Below are 20,922 nucleotides of genomic sequence, written 5' to 3' on the forward strand. Positions count from 1 at the left end.
CGTATAAATTAGCCAGTCTTGCAGGGAAAAAACAGTCGTATGACTGACTGATCTGAAGATTGTCCTCATCTGCAGCTTTTCGCTACGGGGAATCAGAGCAGGTAATAAATGGGTCGATACGTGCACGTTAAAAAACATAAAATACTAGTCAAATTACTCGTCGCCATATAATAACTTGCATAATTGGCCTGTGCGAATCCCCCACCATGCCACTTGCAGCCTAGCGGTCATGCGGGATACAACCACTTTGGGTTATTTCGCCTGGTGGAGCCGCCCGGCAAGTCCGTGGAGCCCACGAATCCATCCTATTTTACCGTATTGGGAATAGCTCCCAATAGTCCTCTTTTTTATCGCGCATTTTACCCCAATCATCAAGCCAGCGATCAGGACAAAACCCTTGTCTGGTGCTAGTTGCGGTAGTGCTACTTAGTACGCTGACTAGGCGCCTGACGAACTAATAGTCTGATGATGAGAATTACGCCCGTTGCATTCTGGAATATTACGATTGTTCACGGCGGAGTGCTCCGTTCTCCCTATGCAAGTGTTTTTTTCTTCAGTGCTTGGCGCTTACAGCGTAGATTACTGGCTTCACATAATTAGCTCTCCCTACTCCGTACGAGCTAGTTGCTATTAGAATTTATTAGTGTATTGAAGCCAGTCTGACTTTGCTCAATGTTGTATCAATTCGGTATGTAACCCTCCCAGCTTATGCTCGCTGGGTCTAGGGGTCCAGGGGTCGCCAATCGAGAGGTATACGTATTACTGTTACCTGCGTACGGCGTAGTCGTATGATGTACTATACTTAAGTTATAGCTATGCTGCTCTGGGTTTATGGTTTATTAGTAGTTTGACTAACTATAGCATTTGCCATTTGGCAGATAACTAATTAATTGATTAATTAATTAACTATTAATTATTAATGTAGATTGTTTCAACTTTCTATGTCAGCTAAAATCTGTAAATACGTCGGAGATAATGGTACCTTACTAGACATATACTAAAATAGGTAATGCAATGCCACGAAAACAACCATGATGGCTAAATTAATTGGTTACCTATAATAAGACATAAAGGAACTCTCTTCTTCACAATGAACTCGGGGGATCGGATATCTAGGTTGGCTATACGGCCACATCTATGGTAGACTACGGACTTATATCCATGGATAGAAATTAATAACGGCCGTTGTAGTTTAATCTAACACTGTGTGCTATTATTGCTATCCAAGAATTAAGAGTCGGGCACTCAGGGGTAACAATTAATACTACGTACTAAGAATATATTCGCATTTATGGGTTTCAATTCTGCTCATAGTTCATATGCTGTATGTTCTCTTTGACTTGCTTGACTTGACTCGGTTTGACTATTCAATCGACGTCTGTCGATGTGGCAATCTCCCGAGTAGCATCCAAGTCACTCTGTAACCATCCAATTTTGGCCTCCAATGATCTTGCACAGTCGCTCCCCAGCGGCAGCCGAAGATAATCGTGACCGTTGACGACAGCCCCGACGATAGCTTTCGCGGCTTTATCTGTGTCTCCCTTGGCAAAGTCTTCAATGTTCTTGATAGTTGCAGTCAAACCGACCATCTGCGCAACCGCAGTGTCCTTGTAGGCTTCACTGAAGCCGTTACTATCCTTGTACTGAGCTGGATTGATGATCCTGCTCGAGAAGGGCGTGCGGAAAGCACCGGGTTCTACTATAAGGACTTTGATACCGAACGTCTTAACCTCTTGAGCGAGGGACTCGTGGACAGCCTCAATGGCAAATTTGCTGGCGGCGTATGTGGATCGTCCAGCAAGGGCTAGGAAGCTGTTGCTGAGTAAGTCGAACTTCAAGACCGAGGTCTGAAAAGTAAATTGGGGAAGAGAGAATACTGCGTACCCAGCGCCACTGCTAATAAGAAGAATGTTGCCAGAGCCTTTTGCACGCATGGTTGGGAGACAGGCTCGGACAATGCGGAGAGGCCCGTAGAAGTTGACTTCCATTTGATCGCGAACTTCATCCTCACTGCACATATCTATAAGTAAGCGTCCTGTCGACATGCTAGGGATAAACCAGGCTTTTTATAATCACTGCCTACCTTGTATCTTCAACACCGCCAACGAAAGCATATCCTGCATTGTTCACGAGCACATCGACATCGTGTTCTTGAGAGCATTTGGAAAATTGTTCATAGGCATCTTTTTGGGCGGGGTCCAGCTCTAGCCAGATTCCGCCTTTAGATTTGAACTCAGGGAATGAGACTTCTGCCTTTCCAACATCACGAGTGGTGCCGATTACCTTGTAGCCTGCTCTGAGAGTTTCTAGGGCAAGCGCCTTGCCGAAGCCGGATGAGGCACCAGTGATCAACCAAGTGAGAGGGCGTGCTGCGGCCATGACTTTTGTAATGACTGGATATGTTCTGAAACACCATTCGATTGAAGAGCGAGTTTCATTCTGGTCAAAACGACTGTTAGCGCGTTTATAGTAGCATAACAATGGTAACATCTGCGGAGTTAAGCAATTAACACCGCAAAGTCCACTTCGATATACGTAGGAGATTCCTTTCAATTTGGATACTACGAGTAGCGATATGAAAACTAACTTGAGAAAAATGGGTATTTGAAATTATGTCGTTCGTGTAGATATTCTGGGTGGATCTCTTATAGAACAGTTGTCCTCATGGTTGTTCTGACTGAAGCAATACCCAGGTGATGACTTTGGGATGAAACACGCAGATCAAACATGGGTTACTGACTACATATTAGGAAGCATGGTGTCAAGAAAAAGTAAAAAGAAGCCTGACTGTTCTAGCTCCGATGAATAATTTACCAAGTCGTGCATACATACTACAAAGTTGAACCAACTAAAATAGTCGACGGACTATGTATATGCAGTGCAACTTCAATTGTACGAGCTGTTTAGTCAATTCTAAATATAAAACGTTGGAAAGTCCTATTGGAATAGAATCAGAGTAGAATGTCCATATAAAAAGTGCTCTAGCCACAAGAGCGGGGTTTTATGTGATGGGACTTATATCGAAGTAAGTTTCCTTTAATAGCAAAAGAAACACGGGAAATGTCTGCTTATAACGCAGTGTTTGCAAGCAGCAAACCCTAACTAGCGCAAGGCCAACGATAGGCTCAGAATAGCCGCCTACTTCTATTGATAGACAGTGCGATGATTCCCCAGGCCAATGGCAGCAGCTTTATTAATATCCTGCCGTGCTGCTGCAGCCAAAAATATCAGTCACACTCTTAGTCCTTGCCATGTTTTGTTTACTCGATTTGCAGCATATCGCGATGAGAGTTGAAGTCATTGGTCTGGTGGCATTCTGGAGATCGAGAATAAATCAGGAATACGGGGAAAATATGAGGGCTGCTGCATGACTTGGGCGATCCATGGAACTCTGTCAGATGATACCTGAACAAGAGGAAATACCGTTTCGGAGATATATACTACCTGTGCTCTGATTGGATAACAGCGGGGGGTTACAGTACGGATACACAGCTTACTTAATCGTGTAGATTCTGGTTCTCAACAGTAGAAGGTTGTCGAATACACAGACTGACAAAAGATGGAAATCTTTACCTAGTCAATTATTCATTCACCTTATGGGCAAATGACTGCATTGCCAGATCCAGTTCTGACGACCTTGGCTGGCAGATAGTGCCGATATCCCATGTTAGCATGGCACTAGCTAAGTTCCAGCCATTCACACCTGTCCGTTCACAGATCCAATAAAAACGAACTGGCCTTCCTGTTAGATATGTTGTTTCTATTTGTCTAGCACAGGAGATGGACGTAGAAGTGGTACTTTGTCGTTAATGTTGTGTTGTTGTATTATCGTGGCGGCCCGACCTCTCACCACCTCTTCTTCTTCTGTCTGCATTCTCTGTCCTCACTTGGCAGGCATCCTGGACATATAATTTGTAATCCCTCCCTTTTTTTTTTTTTTTCTTTTTTTCCCAACTGCTCTATCTACTATTTATACCACAATCGACAGAAGCAGGCGAATCACAGGCGGGCTGACTGGGCAGTCACATCGATCGGGCGGGCCAGAGTGCCACCTGCCGAGACCATTTTGGGACTGCCTGCCTTATTTGCCTTAATTACCCGCCGCCCCCTCAAAATCGACTTTTCCTTCGCCGAGTCCGGTGCGTGCCTTCTTACTCAACTCCTCTCCACCCCCATCTGCTGCTTCTTCAATCTTCATCCTCTTCCATCAACCCCTGCTTCATCTGCTTATTCTTAATGTCCAATCTGGCTTCATTCGGTTCTTTCTCATTGTAGCGAGTGTTTCTTTTTCTTTACTGCTCTTCCGTTTTCCCTCGTCCCTTGTTGATACTGTCCCGTGCCATCTCGCATTACTTGCCTCCCGTCGCAGAATACCTTCAGGGGCGGTGTGAATCACCATTTCGCCCTGCGCTCGAGTGTACTTGCACCCATCGTCGGACTCTTTACGATCTCAGCTATCGTCGTTGGCCATCGTCGTCATCGGTTTTACTATTGTCAACATTCCGTACGCAGCCTAACTGGATTCGCACGGGAACCCACGACAATCCCTCGCCACCATGAGGGAGGTCAACTTCAGCATCCCCAATGTGAACAAGGCCTCGGTCAACATCACAACCACATTGTACGACCGACGAGCCTTGGACTGCACATCTACGCTACCCCTTATCAATTCACTCAACCACCTAGCCTACCTCACTACCTCGTCGGCCCGAATCCGGGATATTCTCACCGTCGATGGCGGCATTGAGCGACTAGTATGCATACTGAAAGAGGGCCGCAGTAAGGATCTCATGGAGATGTGGAAATGGAGCCTGGCCTTCCAGTGCGTCGTCAATATTGGAGTGCGGGGATCTGAGGCCGTGCGAACTCGCGTGGTCGAGGCCGACGTGGTTCCGGTCATCGCCACCATCCTCGATAACTACATTCGAGTTGTTGACAAAATACGCGCCCGTGTCGATGCAGATCGGTCGTCGTCATCACGATCAACTGCCTCATCCTCTTTTGTCCGAGACCAGGCAGGCCTGTCTTCTTCGTCTACGTCCATCTTTGAACGCTCGGCTACCTCAGAGCAGCGATCTTCTCGTCGACAGGCGCCTCCACCTTCCATTCAGATTCCCCAGCCTTTCAGCCATGATCATGCGCATCACCACCACCACCATCACCGTCGCCATCATCACCACAATCACAATAATGCTAATCCTAATGATAACCAAGACGTGGAGTTCACCGCTTTCTCTCAGCCAGCGTTGACATCTCCTCCCGAGCGAACCACTTTCGGTCGTGACATCCATAATCCCAGATCTCACGACCCCCGGTATCAGTACAATTCGCACGATATCCGGCCAATGCAACCTTTAGCAACTGCTGTTCCCACCATGGATGCTGCCGACGGGGTCCACCATCGGCCCGTTCAGCACACTCTCCGCCTTCCCAGTATGCGTTTGACTAGCCCTCGAATTGCTGGTCTTGCTTCCCAACCAGATTCGCCTACCACGCCTAGCGGCCCCGTACAAACCCGAAGTGTAACTGTGCAAGTGGTGCGGCCAGCGCTGCGCCATCTCCAATCTGGTTCTGGCGACTCGGACGACGCCAATGGAGAGGATTCTCCTATGGCTGATGAGGGACCTGCCGGCGATGTATCTGAACCCATAGTAGGCGTTCAAAACTCGATGGAAATTGACAATGTGGATGGCGGCGAATCGATGCTGGAAAACAATGAATCTCGCGGTCTAACCATGGCTGATCCATCCCGGACTCAAGATACTGAAACATTCAATATCACCCATCGGTCCGCTGTTGATGGCAGTCTCGTCAATACGACAAATCCTCAAGCTCCCGGCACACTAGGTTTCTCGCCAACAAATGGACCCGCGAATCCCAATTCTCCCGCTTTAGCTAACAGCCCCTATTCAAGTTTCCTCCGTACCCATAATTCTCCACAAGGCGTTTTGACGGCAATGCCCCGAGATGAAGACGTCCTAATGGCCTTGCAACTCCTTGCCTACGTTTCCAAATACTGCAACCTACGAACCTACTTCCAACATACCCATCTAGTCCCCAAGCTCAAGATCGGTCGCGAACTAGATTTGTTGAACGATCCGAAGAAGAGCACCTTCCTGCCGGGAGGGCGAACAGATGATAATGAAGTTGCGCGAGGAAACGACGAAGGCGAAGCGGACAGCGATGAGGATGAAGAGCAGGAAGAGGAGTATCTTCTTCCGGACAATTTCAATGTCTTCCCGCTAGTAGAGAAGTTTACAGTGCGGCATCATTCCAAGGATATGCAATACTGGGCATGTGTTGTCATGAGAAACCTCTGTCGTAAGGACGAGTCTCGGGGAGGAATCCGTCAATGTGCCCATTTCGAGTGCGGAAAATGGGAAGATTACCAGCGCCAGTTTGCAAAATGCCGACGTTGCCGTCGAACCAAATACTGCAGCAAGGAATGCCAAAAGGCTGCATGGATTTGGCATCGTCATTGGTGCCACACCACGCCATAATCCAAGCTGTTGATGATCATTCTCATGTTTCAAATTGCATCTAATCGGACTTCCTGGCTCGGTTCAGGATTTGCATAGCGACAAGAAGTCATGTCACATACTCATTTTCTCCAATGATTCGAGTCATTTGGTTTGTTACTTTTATGGAGGTTGTTGTTACATGGCATATCGGGTATACCATAACAGGTTTTGGTTGTGGCATGTTTCCTCGTCAACCTGCTGGATTTATGGTATCCGCACGGCGTTTGTCTTTCAAATCTTGGAGATACCTCATTTATCATGTCGTTTCCTCTTTCTGTTTCGTCATCTTCATTGTTCTATGCACATGCAAATTGCTGGTAGCATAGCCACCTCCCCCATTTTCCTCCTTATCAAGTCACTGATACCATTTTGATCATTTGGTGTTTAACACCGAGTGTCTGGCAAGTTCTGGATACCATCTATAACGTACCATATCATACCATATGACGTTTGTGCTTTTATCATTCATGCATTTTTCTTTTCTCTTTATCATGTACTGTCTTGCCATGTTTTATGTTTATAAGTCATCATCAGTCCTTCTTGTCTCCCTGTCTATCTCTTCATCAACATGATTATTATGACCATTCCAATTTGTGAGACCTGCTATATAGCAACGAACCTTAAAGCAATCTGTAGGACTCTAAACCAACTATCATTCGTTTAACGACACATCTCTCTTAAATCACAGGTATAAAGGCTTCAAAAAGAAAGCTACTAAATTCTAAATTACGCCTCCTCGCGCTGTCCATACGTAGCCGACAGTCTCATATCCAAGTACTCCTTAGCGGTCATTGAGCTCCTCTCCCTCAGGGAGCCTGCACCGCCACCAAAGCCGACTTTATTACCACTTTCCGTTCCTCCTGTTGCTGTTGCTGCTACCGCAGCTGTAACCAACGGACTCGGAACCGGAGGGACAAGATTACATTCATTAACCGGATGACAGAAGAACACGACACTATACCGATCTTGCGGTTTCGCCGACGAAGACGATGGGTTCCGCTCAGCCATTGGAAAAACTACCCGATGAATAGTTGACTTGAGCAGCCCATTTGTCCAGAAGCTAAGCATGTCACCTATGTTAATCAGGATGGGTGGGAAATCATCCTTGGCACTTGTTGCCCCTTCAGGCCATACGGGTACAGGCGCCCAGGTGTCGCCAGATGTCAGGATCTCGAGACCCGGCTGTCCCGGTCGTTGGAATAGGAGGGTAATTGTGCCGTAATCGGAGTGGGCGCCCGCTCGAACGTCGATGTCGTGTTGGTAGCTGGATGAGGCAGGTGAGTTGATGGAGGGGTAGTATAGGAAGCGGAGGACGCAGCCTGTTTCGCCTTGGGAGGCGTCATGGCGGGTTACGAAGAATTCGGAGTTGATCTGGTTAATGTTAATGTTCTTCTCTGGTATATAGTTGTGTGTGTGTGTGTGTGTGGGAGAGATACCTCCAACCCCAGCGCAAGCAATCGCATCACCCGCGCACAAGTCTTGTTGCACAGTTCTGTGAAATGCTTGATGTCAGCCTCGTGAGGCTCAAGCGCAGGGGGAATTGGCTGTTGAAGCTTTCCATCTTTGAATTCGCCAAAGTTGAGTGCTCTGTCGAGACGTAAGTAGTGTCAGCAGAAGTTTCCCTCAACAGAAAAAGATGCATATACTCTTTGAAATCACCAGTCTAGGTAAACTCAAATTAGCTTTCTATACAGCATTCCTCTTTGAAGTGAACGATGTGAATGACTTCACTTACCCGTTGATGCTCCGGGTCTAGAATCTCTGAGTGCATTCCTGACCATCCTCGATTCTATTGCCATCCATTGTAAGCAACACTGCTCAGATGACCAAGATTTACCGATGTAGAGGTCATGACATACATCTGTGCGGATAGTGCACTTTTCTTTCTCCTCCTTTGGCAAGGCAAAGAATTTCTTGGACTATCAGAATTTTAGTGCCTATCTAACCTGGAAGTATCTAGATATATATATCACGCTTTGTGGGATTTCATGGCGTATGAGGACTTACTAGTTCAAAAGTAGAATCGACCTCGGCCGCAGAAAAGTCGCTTCCTTTCCCATGCACATAGAAAAAGCCGTATTTGATAGCGGCATCCAACATGTCCTTGCCGACGGCTGCATTGAGAGGATCCGATATATCGATGACGGGTAGTTGGATGGGGGTGGCCATTTCATCGACTTCTTTCCGCAACGCTAGAGATAATAGCTGTGAGATTGAATGATCGCAGATGTATGTTACGAAAGAAAAGGCACTTTTCAGTCTTCTGAGTATAAAGATGAGGATGAGGATGAGTATGCGGGGAGTGGGAGATTAGAGTGGGACTGCTGATAGTTACTCTTCTCTCTCCATGCTGGACCTCGCCGCTCTCCGCACTAGTAGCATGGTCTGGTAGCCCTTGCTTATCAGTGCTGGTTGTCTACCTCGCATTGGCATGTCATTGATGTGACTAAATCATCTGCATGTTGGTTAATATCGAAACCTGCTTCACTTGAGCTGTATACTTTAATCGCCGCGATGAGCCAATCAGAGGCACGGAATATCGGTCCAAAATATAGTCACGTGCGCATGTAGGGCCAATTGCGCTAGCCTGATATAAGCAAGCCCAGGGAGGCACAGCCCTAAACGCCTTTTGGACTAGCGCCCGCAGAGCGTCTCTTCCTGCCAAATTAGTGCTGGGCGTACCTACCTGAAGTCTAAAGGTCCAACAGCGTCACCTCATTCTATGGAACAGTTTCCCCCTCCAGGTCTTCCTTCAACCAACACGGCCTGGAAGCTGATCTTGCAACTCGGCATTGCTTCTGTCAATCCGGCCCTCGGCTGTCAACGGCGGGCAGTAGCACGTTTTCAATTTTAGGGCCTGCCGGAGTCTCTCTGCGGCACCCGCATTTATTTTTTTGAAATAATTATTGCTTGACCGTCGTCACCATCATCATCATGCCCCGTATGTCGCCTCGCCAGGGCCAATTCCACTGAACCCAATGCTAACAAACGCCAGCTATCCGTGCACTAGATGACTGGGCTGCGAGCCGCGCATATTCCCTTGCTCTTTCCAGCTTAAAAGGAACCGTGATTGGCATCGATGCTACCTACTACCTCCACCAGCATTTGCACCACCCGTCTACTCGCGAGCCGCTTCTGATTGCCCTGGGAGGCTTCCCGTTTGCACTCCGAGCCAACATCGAACGTGAGCTGAAAGAGCTCAAGGAGCTGGGTGTTGGCGTCCTTTTCGTCTTTGACGGTCTCCAATTCGGCGTCGAAGAATCACAGAACCGTGTACGGAATGAGTCTAGGCGTGCCGACTCTGCCCGCGCTTTTGAGCAGGCTTGGGACTTATATGATCAGCAACAAGCCGATCAGGTGGTTGATGCTTTTAGTAATGCTGGTGAGCGCAGCGAGATTAACCGAACGGGAGTGAATGAGATTGCTGACTTGTTTGTTCCTTTTGAAATAACAGGCAACCCAGAGCCGGTCGAGTTTTACCGATTCCTGCAGCGAATTCTCCATGAGAATAATATCGATTTCTTTGTAGCTCCCTATAGCGCTGCCGCCCAGGTATATATAACACGCTACCATTGGAGCGGTGGAAACAAGCTGACTCACTTATGCAAAAACACAGCTCAAGTACTTTGAGAGCGCACCCAAACCGTTCATAGATTTTGTCTGGGGCTCTACGGATGTGCTTCTATTCGACATTGAGAAAGTTATCCTCAAACTCGACCTCGAGGCTAATCAATTCTTCTGGGTGTCAAAGGAGAACTGCAAGGAAGAATTGGGCCGGCTCACCAGTGAGCAGTTTCTGGACTTTGGGCTCCTGCTAGGCTCTCGGTTCCTCCGAACATTCCCTCCTTTTGAGAATCCCACTTTCCCAGGGAAGCCATGGAACATTCGCGATGCACTCAATATGTTCAACAATGCAAATCGCCATGCCACCACTCTATGTTCACAGTTTGAAGAGGACCGTCGTGTGCAGGACCTCCAGTATCTCGACCGCTATAAACGAGCTTATATGTCGGTCAAACATCATGTAATCACTGATCCCGAAGGTCGAGTGGGACCGTTGGATCCAGAGACTGCTCCATCAGACGTGCATGAACTGATCGGTCAGCGTTTACCCGAGGAGCTGTACTATTACATGTCGAGAGGCATCATCGGGTCTAATATTCCCAACTATCTGACTTCTGGGCAGCTGACTGTGCTACTGCCCTTTGGTGTTGAAGATTCTGATGTCTACCGCCATCTCACCGGTGATTTGCTGATGCCAGTTCGCGAACAAGCTATCTGCTTGCTCTCGAATTGTCTTCATCGGTTCTATCAGACAAAGGTCATTAATGTGCGCCTCTGGTATGAGGAGAACACAGACCGCACCATGAATCTTAAAACTCTACCGTCACTCAGAGAAGTTCTTCGAACCTGGAGGATCAGTCATAAGCAGTTGCCCAGCGAGCTGGCTAACAGTCAGGTTTGTTATCCTTTGTTTGGCATTTTCTTTCTGCTTAAAGTGTTCTTTCTGACCTTGATAATATACCTAGACTTCTCGTGCATCGTTAAAGTTCGCCATAGAAAGCTTGAAGAACTCAGCATTTGTATCGAAGACTTTTGCTTCTAAAGACTCTTTGGTGCGTCACTGCAATGGATCATATTTCTATTATCTACTGACTCGTTCTGCTATCCAAAGCCACTGTCCTCGGAAGACGAGATTGTGCATCAGACTATCTTGGGTTTCCTACAGCTCCGTGGTTATGTGAACAATAAACATGAGCTCACAGACTGGGGCCGATGCTTTAGCGAGGCCATTAACACGCTTGATACAACTAAAACTCCGGTCGATCTACAGAGTTTTGAATCAATTTTCACTGCTGTCGAGATGCTGCGTCTGGGGGTTTTGGGTCCTAACGATTGGTTCCCGAATCACTCTGGCGGTCCGATGCGAGGCTCAGGTATGCGAAATTTCCTTGTAATTTACTGTCGACGACTGAGTACTAAGCCATCTATAGAAGAGGACAAATCGTATAATCTCCTAGTCTCGCGAGTAGCATGTATCGGAAAGCTTAAACATAAGCCCATTGGCTACTCCGGACCGCTCAGTCGACAGCTTCTTTCTTTCCGTTCATTAGTCGCTGCCGTACGACGAACTCTAAGAGAGTTGATCGAAGTAATACTCACTTCAATGCTGTTGAGCGGTGAAGTGGATCGAAGTATCGGCAACGAAGGGCTGACGGCACTTGCTTTTAAGTAAGTCTTTCTTTTCTCGTCCTCGGGACCTAAGCGGCATTTTTCCTAACAGATACTAGACTACCTTTTATTGATGATAATGATTGTGGACTCGGTATCGCAGTGCGAACGTATCTTGATGACCTGCTCTACCAGCCTGAATCGTCGTCCCCTAAAACGCGGGAAGAGGTTAGGGCTAAGGGCAAGGAGTGGTTCCAGCATAGTGAGAGCTTCGAAGCAAACTTGGACACCGCTTTTACCTTATGGGATGCGGTATGTTCAGAAGGCCTGCAACTAAACCCAAACGAGAATTTGTCTACTGATTACACGAAACAGGTCTATACGGCATCTCAGCATGCGCCGAAGAGCTTTAAGGGGGCCAAACAGTGGGAAGATGCCAACAAATGGCTGGCTGGCCAACGCTGATCAGTTCAAAACCAGTATTCTTTATCCCCTGTCTCGCACTTACTAACAGTGTACGACGCAAGTGCCTTGATTGTTGAGGCTATGATTTGTAACGTAATATCACGTACAGTGAATGACAGAAGGGGAAAAGGGAAGGGGAAAAAGAAAGGAAGAAAAAAAGCAAAAAGAAAAAGAAACGCATGGCATCAGAAGAAGAGTTGGCCGTTGAGAATATTTTAGAATCCTATATGTTTTGCATATATAGGTAGTCAATGCACGTTAGGGTTTCTTCTGGTGGCAAATCATAAACTACAACGTGGAGTTTTGCCGGCATATATCCGCCGCCGCCGCATTAATAATTATTTCTAGTACAGGCAACGTTGCGGAAACGGCCAGCTTCCCCAACTTCTTCGACCCGTCAAACCACAGCGCAAGTGTTTTTGATTCAAGCATCGCAGGTTGATTGCTTTTTTCCTTTCCAAAAAAGAGAAGCTGAAGCTCTTGTCTTTCTTTTTATTTCACAAGGTTATCTACGGTCGCTGAGCGCCAGATTCCAACATGGCTCGCTTGAGCTTCATCGTGAGCTGTCTCGCGCTCTTCGTGAGCATTGTTAGCGCTGCGTCCGCCGTTCTTGACCTGCTTCCCTCCAATTTTGATAAAATCGCCGTCAACTCCGGAAAATTCACAATGGTCGAGTTCTTTGCACCCTGGTGTGGTCACTGCAAGAACCTTGCCCCCGTCTATGAGGAACTCGCGCAGGCGTTTGCGTTCTCCGACAAGATCCAGATCGCCAAGGTGGATGCCGACGAGCACCGTGATCTAGGAAAGGCATACAACATCCAGGGCTTCCCAACAATCAAATATTTCGATGGCAAGAGCTCTAAGGCCCAAGAGTACGACGGTGGTAGGGACATTGAGGCCTTGACTGCTTTCGTTACTGAGAAGACCGGTGTTCGCCCCAAGAGCGTTCAAAAGCCAGCTAGCAGCGTTGAGATGTTGACGGAGTCAACTTTCAAAGACTTTGTTGGTACCGATAAGAATGTTTTTGTTGCTTTCACTGCTCCTTGGTGTGGACGTAAGTCTTGTTTTTCCTTCTTATTTTTTTTTTTTTTTGATTGATTGACTGACTGACACGGAATGTCTATTGTATAGACTGCAAGAAGCTTGCTCCAACCTGGGAGGACCTTGCCGTCGATTTCGCTCGCGATGAGAACGTCGTTATTGCTAAGGTTGACTGCGAGGCCGAGAACTCCAAGTCCCTTGCTAAGGAATTCGGAGTCACGGGCTACCCAAGCATCAAGTTTTTCCCCGCCGGCTCATCTGAGCCGGTTACATACCAGGGTGGTCGCTCCGAGGAAGTCTTCGTCAAGTACATCAACGAGCAAGTCGGAACCCACCGTGTTGTCGGCGGCGGTCTTGACGAGAAGGCCGGCACTATCCCTACCCTTGACTCGCTCGTTGCCAAGTACGTGCCTACCAAGAGCTTCGTTAAGCTCTCGGAAGAGATCACGAAGACTGCCAAGAACCTCCAGGAGCAGTATGTCCAGTACTACATCCGGGTCACTGATAAGTTGAAGGAGAGCGAGGGTTACGTCACCAAGGAGATTGCTCGTTTGGGAAAGATTCTTTCCAAGGGCGGTCTTGCTCCTGAGAAGGTTGATGATTTGACTTCTCGCAGCAACATTCTCCGTCAATTTTTGGGAGGTGAGACTGAAGAGACCAAGGACGAACTATAGATGTTCAATTTCCACAAATTTTGTCATAATATATATTAAATTAGCGCAGACTGTTCTCAATTTGCGCAGTTTTCATATGGACATGGTGTTACTTTTTAATTTTCGTTTTTGACTTGTATAGAAATTATGAGTGTGTGATAGTAAAGAAATATTGTAGTGAAAAGACAAGAATGATATAAAATCAATATCTTTGGAACCGAAACTAGCAGTCGGTTTATTTGATATTTATCTTCAGATGCAAGACTCTTTTCTTGCTAAGCCCCTCTGAAAACATTGTATATCCACATCGATTCAACTCTTCGTAACGCCGGCTTCTTCCTGCGCAGTACTCAGCGAAGCCTCAAGCTCATCTAATCGCCGAGACATATCGTCAACTAATATTGCTAATCATCAGTACGGTAAAGATTCAAGAAGTTTGTTTAGAGAAAGAAAGGAGGGACACACGCTTGCCAAAGATTTCACTGGAGACTCCATCGAATTTGTGCTGTAGTTGGTCGAGGAGGTCGTCAACGGCAGCGGCGAGTTCGGTGGAGGACTCTGATGCTGACTGTGGTTTGTATTAGTATTTTTGGTCTTTTTTTGGGGGGGAGTATTATCCTTTTCATATCTTTATCCCCTTCAGGTATTGGAAGAAGGCCAGTGCAGAAAGTAGCCATAGCAAGTATGCATATGAAGAGAGTAATATCTCAACTCAAAAGTAAGATGAGACATGACATACCTGCGGTTTCAATAGTTGAGACTCTGCATCACCCCCTGGTGATGAGTCTTTAATGTCCGTTGACATTGATAATGGATTATATCGATCGAGGGTGACTCTTTCTTCGAGTAGTAATACTACCTCGGACTCGCCAGACACAGCTGCCCAGAGCACTAGTAGTACCTAGGTATATCTCTGAACAGGCCGGCTGACCATCGAATCCAATCCAGCAGCTGACTGACAACAATATTGCTCGACCGGAGGAGTATTCGAGGGCGAGGTCGTTTATTGATTGAATATTTGGTCCGTGGTACTTCTGCCGCATAAAGAGAGGCCTGGGTTGTGATTGGCTGGCCCCAATTATAAAGGATGGGGCTAGTCTTTCTATAGTTTAGAGTGGGTTTGTTATCGCTACCAGTCCATATCGGGTATGGCGGGCTTTTTGCGCTTCAAAAAAATTATTGCTCGAACGGTCAACCTTTTCCGTTATTCAACCTTGGACATTGCGCCATTATTAACCCGGGTTTGTTCATTCCTAACTATTGGGATTACGGAATTGGACTGTTTAGCGACTGGGATTGTTTAAAGGGAAAAAAAAAGAGGACAGCAAAAATGGTCAAGAAGAGCAAGTTGCTCTTAGCCCTCGACGCCCAAAAAGGCCGAGACTACGATAAAGAGCGCCAGAAGAAACTAGCCAAGGCTGCAGAGAAGAGGAAGAGTCAGAAAAAAGCAGCGGCAGAAGAGGATGAGGAGGTATGCCTTATAGTTATTTCTCATTTTTCTGGCGTTCCCAGACTAACTGGCCGTGATTGCAGGAAAATGTCAATGGCGCTAAAGAGGTTGACGTCAATAGACAGGAGGAATCCTCAGAGGAAAATAACGAGGAGGGTGGAGTAGAGGTACCAGCCGAGGATGAAGAGGAAGAAGAAGAAGAAGAGGAGGAGGAGGAGGAGGAGGAGGAGGAAGCAGAGGAAGATGAAGAGGATATACCACTTTCAGATTTGTCCGGCGACGAGCGCGCAGACGTGATCCCCCACCAACGCCTCACCATCAACAACTCCGCCGCCATCAACACGTCGATCAAGCGCATATCATTCATTACAGACAAAACGGCGTTCTCCGAGCACAACTCCCTCGTATCCACCGAGCCCATTGACGTGCCCGACGCAAACGACGACCTTACCCGCGAACTAGCGTTCTATAAAGTCTGCCAATCGGCCGCCATTGACGCTCGCCGATTGCTGAAAAAGGAAGGTGTCCAATTCACCCGGCCCACGGACTATTTCGCCGAAATGGTAAAGACGGACGAACACATGTCCAAGATTAAGAAGAAGTTGTACGACGAAGCAGCGTCGAAAAAAGCTTCTGCAGATGCTCGGCGACAGCGCGACTTGAAGAAGTTTGGTAAACAGGTACAGGTTGCGAAATTGCAGCAGCGCGCCAAGGAGAAGAAGGAGACATTGGAGAAAATAAACAGTTTGAAACGAAGTGCGTTCTCTTCTCTCTCTCCTTTTTCTTCCCTTTCATTTCAAATTTCAAATTCTAACATGAGCAAACAGAGCGTAAAACCGACCCATCCGGTCCTACCGATAATGACGATGACCTATTTGACGTCGCAATCGACGATAGCAACAACAAAAGCAACAATAGACGCGGCAATAATGGAGGAGCAGGAGGAGCATCATCTTCCAAACGACAAAAGAAGAACGAGAAATTCGGATTTGGCGGGAAGAAACGATTTGCGAAATCCGGCGATGCTATGTCTTCGGCTGATTTACGTGGATTTTCTGCTAAGAAGATGAAAGCTGGAGGAGCAGCGAAGAAGAGGCCTGGGAAGAGTAGGAGACAGTCTATGAAATAGTACAAATTACAGACAGAAATACTATTTGAGTCTGACTATTACAGAATATTACAGAAGAAAACAGAAATCTTTTCTGGATTTTTTAGGACCTGGAAAAAAAAAAGGGAATTCGGCGTTAGGTTAGGGAGTCAGTGAAACGATTTGATTATTCTTTGTACATGTACGGGGTATTGCATCGTTCTAGGTGCATCGCGCATCTGCGATGAACCAAAATGTTCTATCATAATAATTACTCTAGTCATTTCATTATCGCGTCTCTGGTTATGCTATAACCATCTCAATAATCCAAAAATAACGGGTTAGCCAATGTTGCCGTTTACTACTAGGAAGGGACGCTGTGGTCAGTGATGAATGGCTTGAGTTCTCTGCTTGCGAGTCTTCTAGAGTTTTTCGGACATGTCTATCGGTTGCGAATGGTCCTTTCGTCTTGCTCTGTTGCTATAGTTGTCGACCCTGGCAAGCTCCGATTCTCTAGCGTGGATGGATGCCTCAAGCATAGCAAGTCGATCTGACACGTCAGATCAGAGTAATATGGTGGTTCCATAACGTTGTTTGAATCATCTCCGAACTCGTTTAGCAGCAACATCACTTCCATCCGCCGTGACCCCATCAAGCGTTCCAAACTCGCGAATTCGACGCAGCAAATGATCAACGCCAATGTTGACATTCAGTCGCTGCTCTGCAAACACGAGATTAAGTTTGGTTTGCGTGTCCTCGGCATGGGTAAGGGTATGATCGTGGATAAGTTCTTTGGATCTCTTCGAGCTGGCTTTCAATATCACTTTACCGCATCCTTGTACCGAACATGCCCACGCGTCTTCTGGGAGGTTGTCGATGTGGCTGCTACCGTTGTTGTTAATGTTAATACTGTTATTGCTGTTGTTGTTATTTCCGTTGTTGTCATGACCGCTGCTGGCTGCTTCGGGACCAGACAGATTGGCAGACTGATGCGTTTCCTGGAGAGGCGTCTTTCGAATAACTAGAGAAGTAGAATCTGCGTCAGACAGCGCAATCGATCGAGCACGTCCGTTGATTGGGGTAGCTGATGGCGGAGGATCGCGTACGAGATTGTGTCCGCGGGATGTCTTGCTGGGAGTTTCTAAATCTCCGGCTCCTGCATCGCTGTCTTCAGACAAGTGCGTAATATCTCCAACGTCATCCACAGCAGTGGTGCCACGCGTCTTTTTGCCAGCCTTTTTTGTCGATACTGATGTGAGTTTCGGGCGCAACACAGACATACGCATGCGCCGCCTGCGCGCTCGGGGGCTATTATCATGGTCATCATCATCGTCGCCATCCTCATGTTCAGAAGAGCTGTCCTCGTCCAACGACATGCACGGGCGGAGCGGAGTGATGGCTATTTGCCGAACGTCAGCCTTGTCTTCAGCAGCCTGCTTTAATTCTCGAAATATAGCCTTCTTAGGCCAGTCGAAATCTGCCTGGCCCATACGTTCGAGTACCAGCTCGGAGTGGGCGATAACGAGGTCTCTAGCATATTCTTCCGACTCGATTTCGTACTGATTACGTAGAGTGCTAACAACAAGGTCGAGGTTCAGTTGGCGTTTAGCCAAAGCACCGGCCTCTTTCAGATCTGTTATTATGCCAAATATAGTGTCTGCCTGAGTGTTAGAAATGGCTTCGGTATTAACAATTTGCATGTTCGCCGGCACATCATGATTCTCGGTAGTGCGATCCTCGTCTGGTTTTTGTTGCTGTTGTTGCAATGACAAGACTCGCTCGTATTCATCTGGGAACTTCTTAGCTAGATGATTGAAAATCTCCGTTTCGTTCCACTGCACGTCCTCCCTTCCCTGGACCATTTGCGAAAGTAGGAAGCTGTGGTGTTTATAGAATACTTCCGCCGAATCGTCGCCATCCTCGCAAATACCGTGCGTATGATTTACATACTACGCATCACCTCCCGGTCAGCATTGAAATTTGGAGGTCCAAAGAGAGATGATGTACCTCGTCGCATAAGTATTCAAAGGTAGGCTCTCCGCCTCGACGTTTCCGTCTGGGTCTGTGGTTTCGGTGTCGGTCGACGAGGAAATAAAGCAAATCGACAGCTTCTACCATGTCATTGTGCATCGGTCTGTAGCCCTTGGCAGGTACGATAGAGTACCACCCAGCCTGGCCGGCCACCCAGACGCCAATCTCGCCATCGGCATGCTGGCCGTAGGCGTAGTGAGTCACGTTTTCGATAACGATTCGCTTCGAGATGTAGTCGTCGTCGAGGACTGAGAGTCGAAATGAATGATTGTCAGCATGTTGAACGGAGAAAAGGCGCAGGCCCATGGAAGTCAATGATAAATATCAGATGGCTCAGGGAGAGAAATGATCTCATGCAGATGCGGCGTAACCATACCAAGATGTCTCTGTTCCTCCTCTACCTCATTCAAACTGCCAATGACCCTCACAGGATTCTCTGGCGACGTTGCTAGCAGGTTCGCATAGCGCGACTTGCCGGGAATCAAGATCTTGACGTCGGTCAGGCCGAACTCTTCCCATTCGTTCTCGTCTTCGAGCGAGGGATCTCGGGGTTTGAGGACTTGGTCTTCGCGGGACGTCATGACGTTATGAGGAGCATTGTGGGAGTTCTCGTGAAGCAGGAAAGAAAGGATTAGCGGAATGAAGATAGATAGATAGATAGATTCAGATAGTCAAACTGCGTGGAATGCAGGGTGGGATTCTATTTCCAGGCAGTAAGGCATGCCATGCCGCTCGCCGTGGGTACTTCTTTCCGCGGCTGCGATTTTGATCCACCGCAAAATAAGCTTCTCTGACATTTTTCCTGCCACCCCCGAGTCGAGTCCACGACATTGGTCGAGCAGCGACAATCGGCGTTGTGAGACGAGACACACAGACAAGAGACTTATGCTCGCTCCCTCTCTCTCTTCTCTCTGATCATATATTGCCCTCTTGATGAGATTTCTCAACCCACGCTTCACTCGCGGCTCGCAGCTGTTCCGGACCACAATGTCAGGACAGAAGATATATGAGGGTATTCTACGTAAGCTAAGCCAATCAAATCATAATATACATATATAATTGGAATTGACATGATATCAGCCGTCCACAAGCCTGAAGGCGTCACATCAGCCGACGTAATCCGCAAACTCCAACGACACTTCAAACCTTCAGACACATTCCAAGGCTACCTCGAGAACGAAACCTCGCGCCGCAGCCGCGACAGCAACTGGCAAACACGCAAGAAGCGACGCAAGCTGCTGCACCCAGATGTCAAAATTGGGCACGGCGGCACCCTCGACCCGATGGCCACCGGCGTGCTAATCACGGGCATTGGAGTAGGCACAAAGCACCTCTCAAAGTTCCTGGAATGCTCCAAGACGTACGAGACTATTATCGTGTTTGGCGCCGAGACGGATTCGTATGATCGCATGGGCAAGATCGTGCGCAAGGCTGACTATGAGCATGTTACGCGCGAGCTTGTGGAAGAAGCGATGAAGAAATTCCGCGGGAAGATTATGCAGCGGCCGCCCATTTTCTCGGCCAAGAGGATTCAGGGGAAGAGGTTGTATGAGTATGCGCGAGAAGGCATCGAGCCGCCCATGGCGATCAAGTCGTCAGCCGTCGAGGTGTATGATTTGCGCATTGTGGAGTGGTACGAGCCTGGCACGCACGAGTATAAGTGGCCAGAGGAGGAATTGCCGGCGGAGGAAAAAGAGGTCGCTGAAAGGATGCTGGATAAGGAGGCTGCTATACCGGTTGCATCGGAAGCGGAGGCTGAGGCCGCACAAGCTAATACTGCTGCTGAGGATACGAAGAAGAGAAAAGTCTCGCCTGATATCCTCAACGAAGCGAGTGAAGGTGTGAAGGATGATGCAGCAACAAAACGCCAAAAGACTGATACTCAAAACCTCAACCCCGAATCGACGACAGAAGAGCCAAACGTCGTCAAAAAGGAGCATAACACGGCAAAGACAGACGAAGCAAAAGAATCCGATCCAATTACCATCCCAGCCGAAAAAGAAGAAGAAGCACCGAGACCCCCCGCCGCCAAAATCATCATGACAGTTTCCTCCGGCTTCTATGTTCGATCTCTCGCCCACGATTTAGGCAAAGCCGTGGGCAGCTGTGCACTCATGAGCGAACTGGTACGCTCCAAACAGGGTGATTATACATTAGAACCGGAAAATATCTTGGAATATAAGGATCTGGATGCCGGGGAGGAAGTATGGTCACCGAAGGTTATACGGCTTTTGGAAGCGTGGCAGGAGAAGAATCCTTAGCTAAACACATCTTTTCCTTGCATGTTTATTTTCACACACAAACATTTGTTACCAAGGATCAGTCTAGTCTGACCAAATGAATATCAATCTATGGGGACTCTATAGAGTAGGGTATCCTTCTGTTATCCTCGCCCTAAAATAAGTTGAAATAGCACCGGAATTGAACATATGGACCCAAGAGAAAAAAAGAAGGGGGTGGGGGGGGGAAAGACCGGTATGAAAAATGCCCCATGAAAAAGAG

General features: G+C 47.6%; 9 protein-coding genes across 9 annotated transcripts, besides 1 other annotated feature; 5 read left to right on the forward strand and 4 right to left on the reverse strand.

Moving 5' to 3' along the window:
* Positions 1–1,367: 1,367 nt before the first annotated feature.
* On the reverse strand, positions 1,368–2,757 carry UA08_03491 (hypothetical protein; the record flags this gene model as incomplete). The annotated part of the gene is made up of 3 exons (XM_020265797.1): positions 1,368–2,010; positions 2,084–2,452; positions 2,741–2,757. 3 exons carry the CDS (start codon positions 2,755–2,757, stop codon positions 1,368–1,370), a joined length of 1,029 nt encoding a protein of 342 aa, XP_020121596.1.
* A 1,799-nt stretch (positions 2,758–4,556) lies between these two features.
* UA08_03492 (MYND-type zinc finger protein samB) lies at positions 4,557–6,500 on the forward strand (the record flags this gene model as incomplete). Its single annotated transcript, XM_020265798.1, has 1 exon — positions 4,557–6,500. One exon carries the CDS (start codon positions 4,557–4,559, stop codon positions 6,498–6,500), a length of 1,944 nt encoding a protein of 647 aa, XP_020121597.1.
* Positions 6,501–7,247: 747 nt separating this feature from the next.
* Positions 7,248–8,690, reverse strand: UA08_03493 (hypothetical protein; the record flags this gene model as incomplete). The annotated part of the gene is made up of 6 exons (XM_020265800.1): positions 7,248–7,892; positions 7,958–8,108; positions 8,168–8,184; positions 8,257–8,310; positions 8,381–8,440; positions 8,529–8,690. 6 exons carry the CDS (start codon positions 8,688–8,690, stop codon positions 7,248–7,250), a joined length of 1,089 nt encoding a protein of 362 aa, XP_020121590.1.
* Positions 8,691–9,455: 765 nt separating this feature from the next.
* Positions 9,456–12,158, forward strand: UA08_03494 (hypothetical protein; the record flags this gene model as incomplete). Its single annotated transcript, XM_020265801.1, has 8 exons — positions 9,456–9,462; positions 9,517–10,073; positions 10,138–10,980; positions 11,051–11,137; positions 11,197–11,458; positions 11,516–11,753; positions 11,813–12,005; positions 12,069–12,158. The coding sequence occupies 8 exons, from the start codon at positions 9,456–9,458 to the stop codon at positions 12,156–12,158; spliced, it is 2,277 nt and encodes a 758-aa protein (XP_020121591.1).
* A 537-nt stretch (positions 12,159–12,695) lies between these two features.
* On the forward strand, positions 12,696–13,873 carry UA08_03495 (Protein disulfide-isomerase tigA; the record flags this gene model as incomplete). The annotated part of the gene is made up of 2 exons (XM_020265802.1): positions 12,696–13,212; positions 13,290–13,873. 2 exons carry the CDS (start codon positions 12,696–12,698, stop codon positions 13,871–13,873), a joined length of 1,101 nt encoding a protein of 366 aa, XP_020121592.1.
* A 291-nt stretch (positions 13,874–14,164) lies between these two features.
* On the reverse strand, positions 14,165–14,657 carry UA08_03496 (hypothetical protein; the record flags this gene model as incomplete). Its single annotated transcript, XM_020265803.1, has 3 exons — positions 14,165–14,256; positions 14,318–14,420; positions 14,592–14,657. The coding sequence occupies 3 exons, from the start codon at positions 14,655–14,657 to the stop codon at positions 14,165–14,167; spliced, it is 261 nt and encodes an 86-aa protein (XP_020121593.1).
* Positions 14,658–15,182: 525 nt separating this feature from the next.
* UA08_03497 (hypothetical protein) lies at positions 15,183–16,431 on the forward strand (the record flags this gene model as incomplete). Its single annotated transcript, XM_020265804.1, has 3 exons — positions 15,183–15,323; positions 15,386–16,058; positions 16,130–16,431. The coding sequence occupies 3 exons, from the start codon at positions 15,183–15,185 to the stop codon at positions 16,429–16,431; spliced, it is 1,116 nt and encodes a 371-aa protein (XP_020121598.1).
* A 557-nt stretch (positions 16,432–16,988) lies between these two features.
* UA08_03498 (hypothetical protein) lies at positions 16,989–19,001 on the reverse strand (the record flags this gene model as incomplete). The annotated part of the gene is made up of 3 exons (XM_020265805.1): positions 16,989–18,338; positions 18,397–18,668; positions 18,797–19,001. The coding sequence occupies 3 exons, from the start codon at positions 18,999–19,001 to the stop codon at positions 16,989–16,991; spliced, it is 1,827 nt and encodes a 608-aa protein (XP_020121599.1).
* Positions 17,259–17,332: a repeat region (Identified by RepeatMasker using a combination of RepBase library and repeat library created with RepeatScout).
* A 406-nt stretch (positions 19,002–19,407) lies between the features above and the next one.
* Positions 19,408–20,681, forward strand: UA08_03499 (hypothetical protein; the record flags this gene model as incomplete). The annotated part of the gene is made up of 2 exons (XM_020265806.1): positions 19,408–19,441; positions 19,501–20,681. 2 exons carry the CDS (start codon positions 19,408–19,410, stop codon positions 20,679–20,681), a joined length of 1,215 nt encoding a protein of 404 aa, XP_020121509.1.
* Positions 20,682–20,922: the final 241 nt, after the last annotated feature.

The sequence above is a fragment of the Talaromyces atroroseus genome (genome assembly GCF_001907595.1).
Source record: "Talaromyces atroroseus strain IBT 11181 chromosome Unknown scaffold_3, whole genome shotgun sequence".
Lineage (NCBI taxonomy): Eukaryota > Fungi > Ascomycota > Eurotiomycetes > Eurotiales > Trichocomaceae > Talaromyces > Talaromyces atroroseus.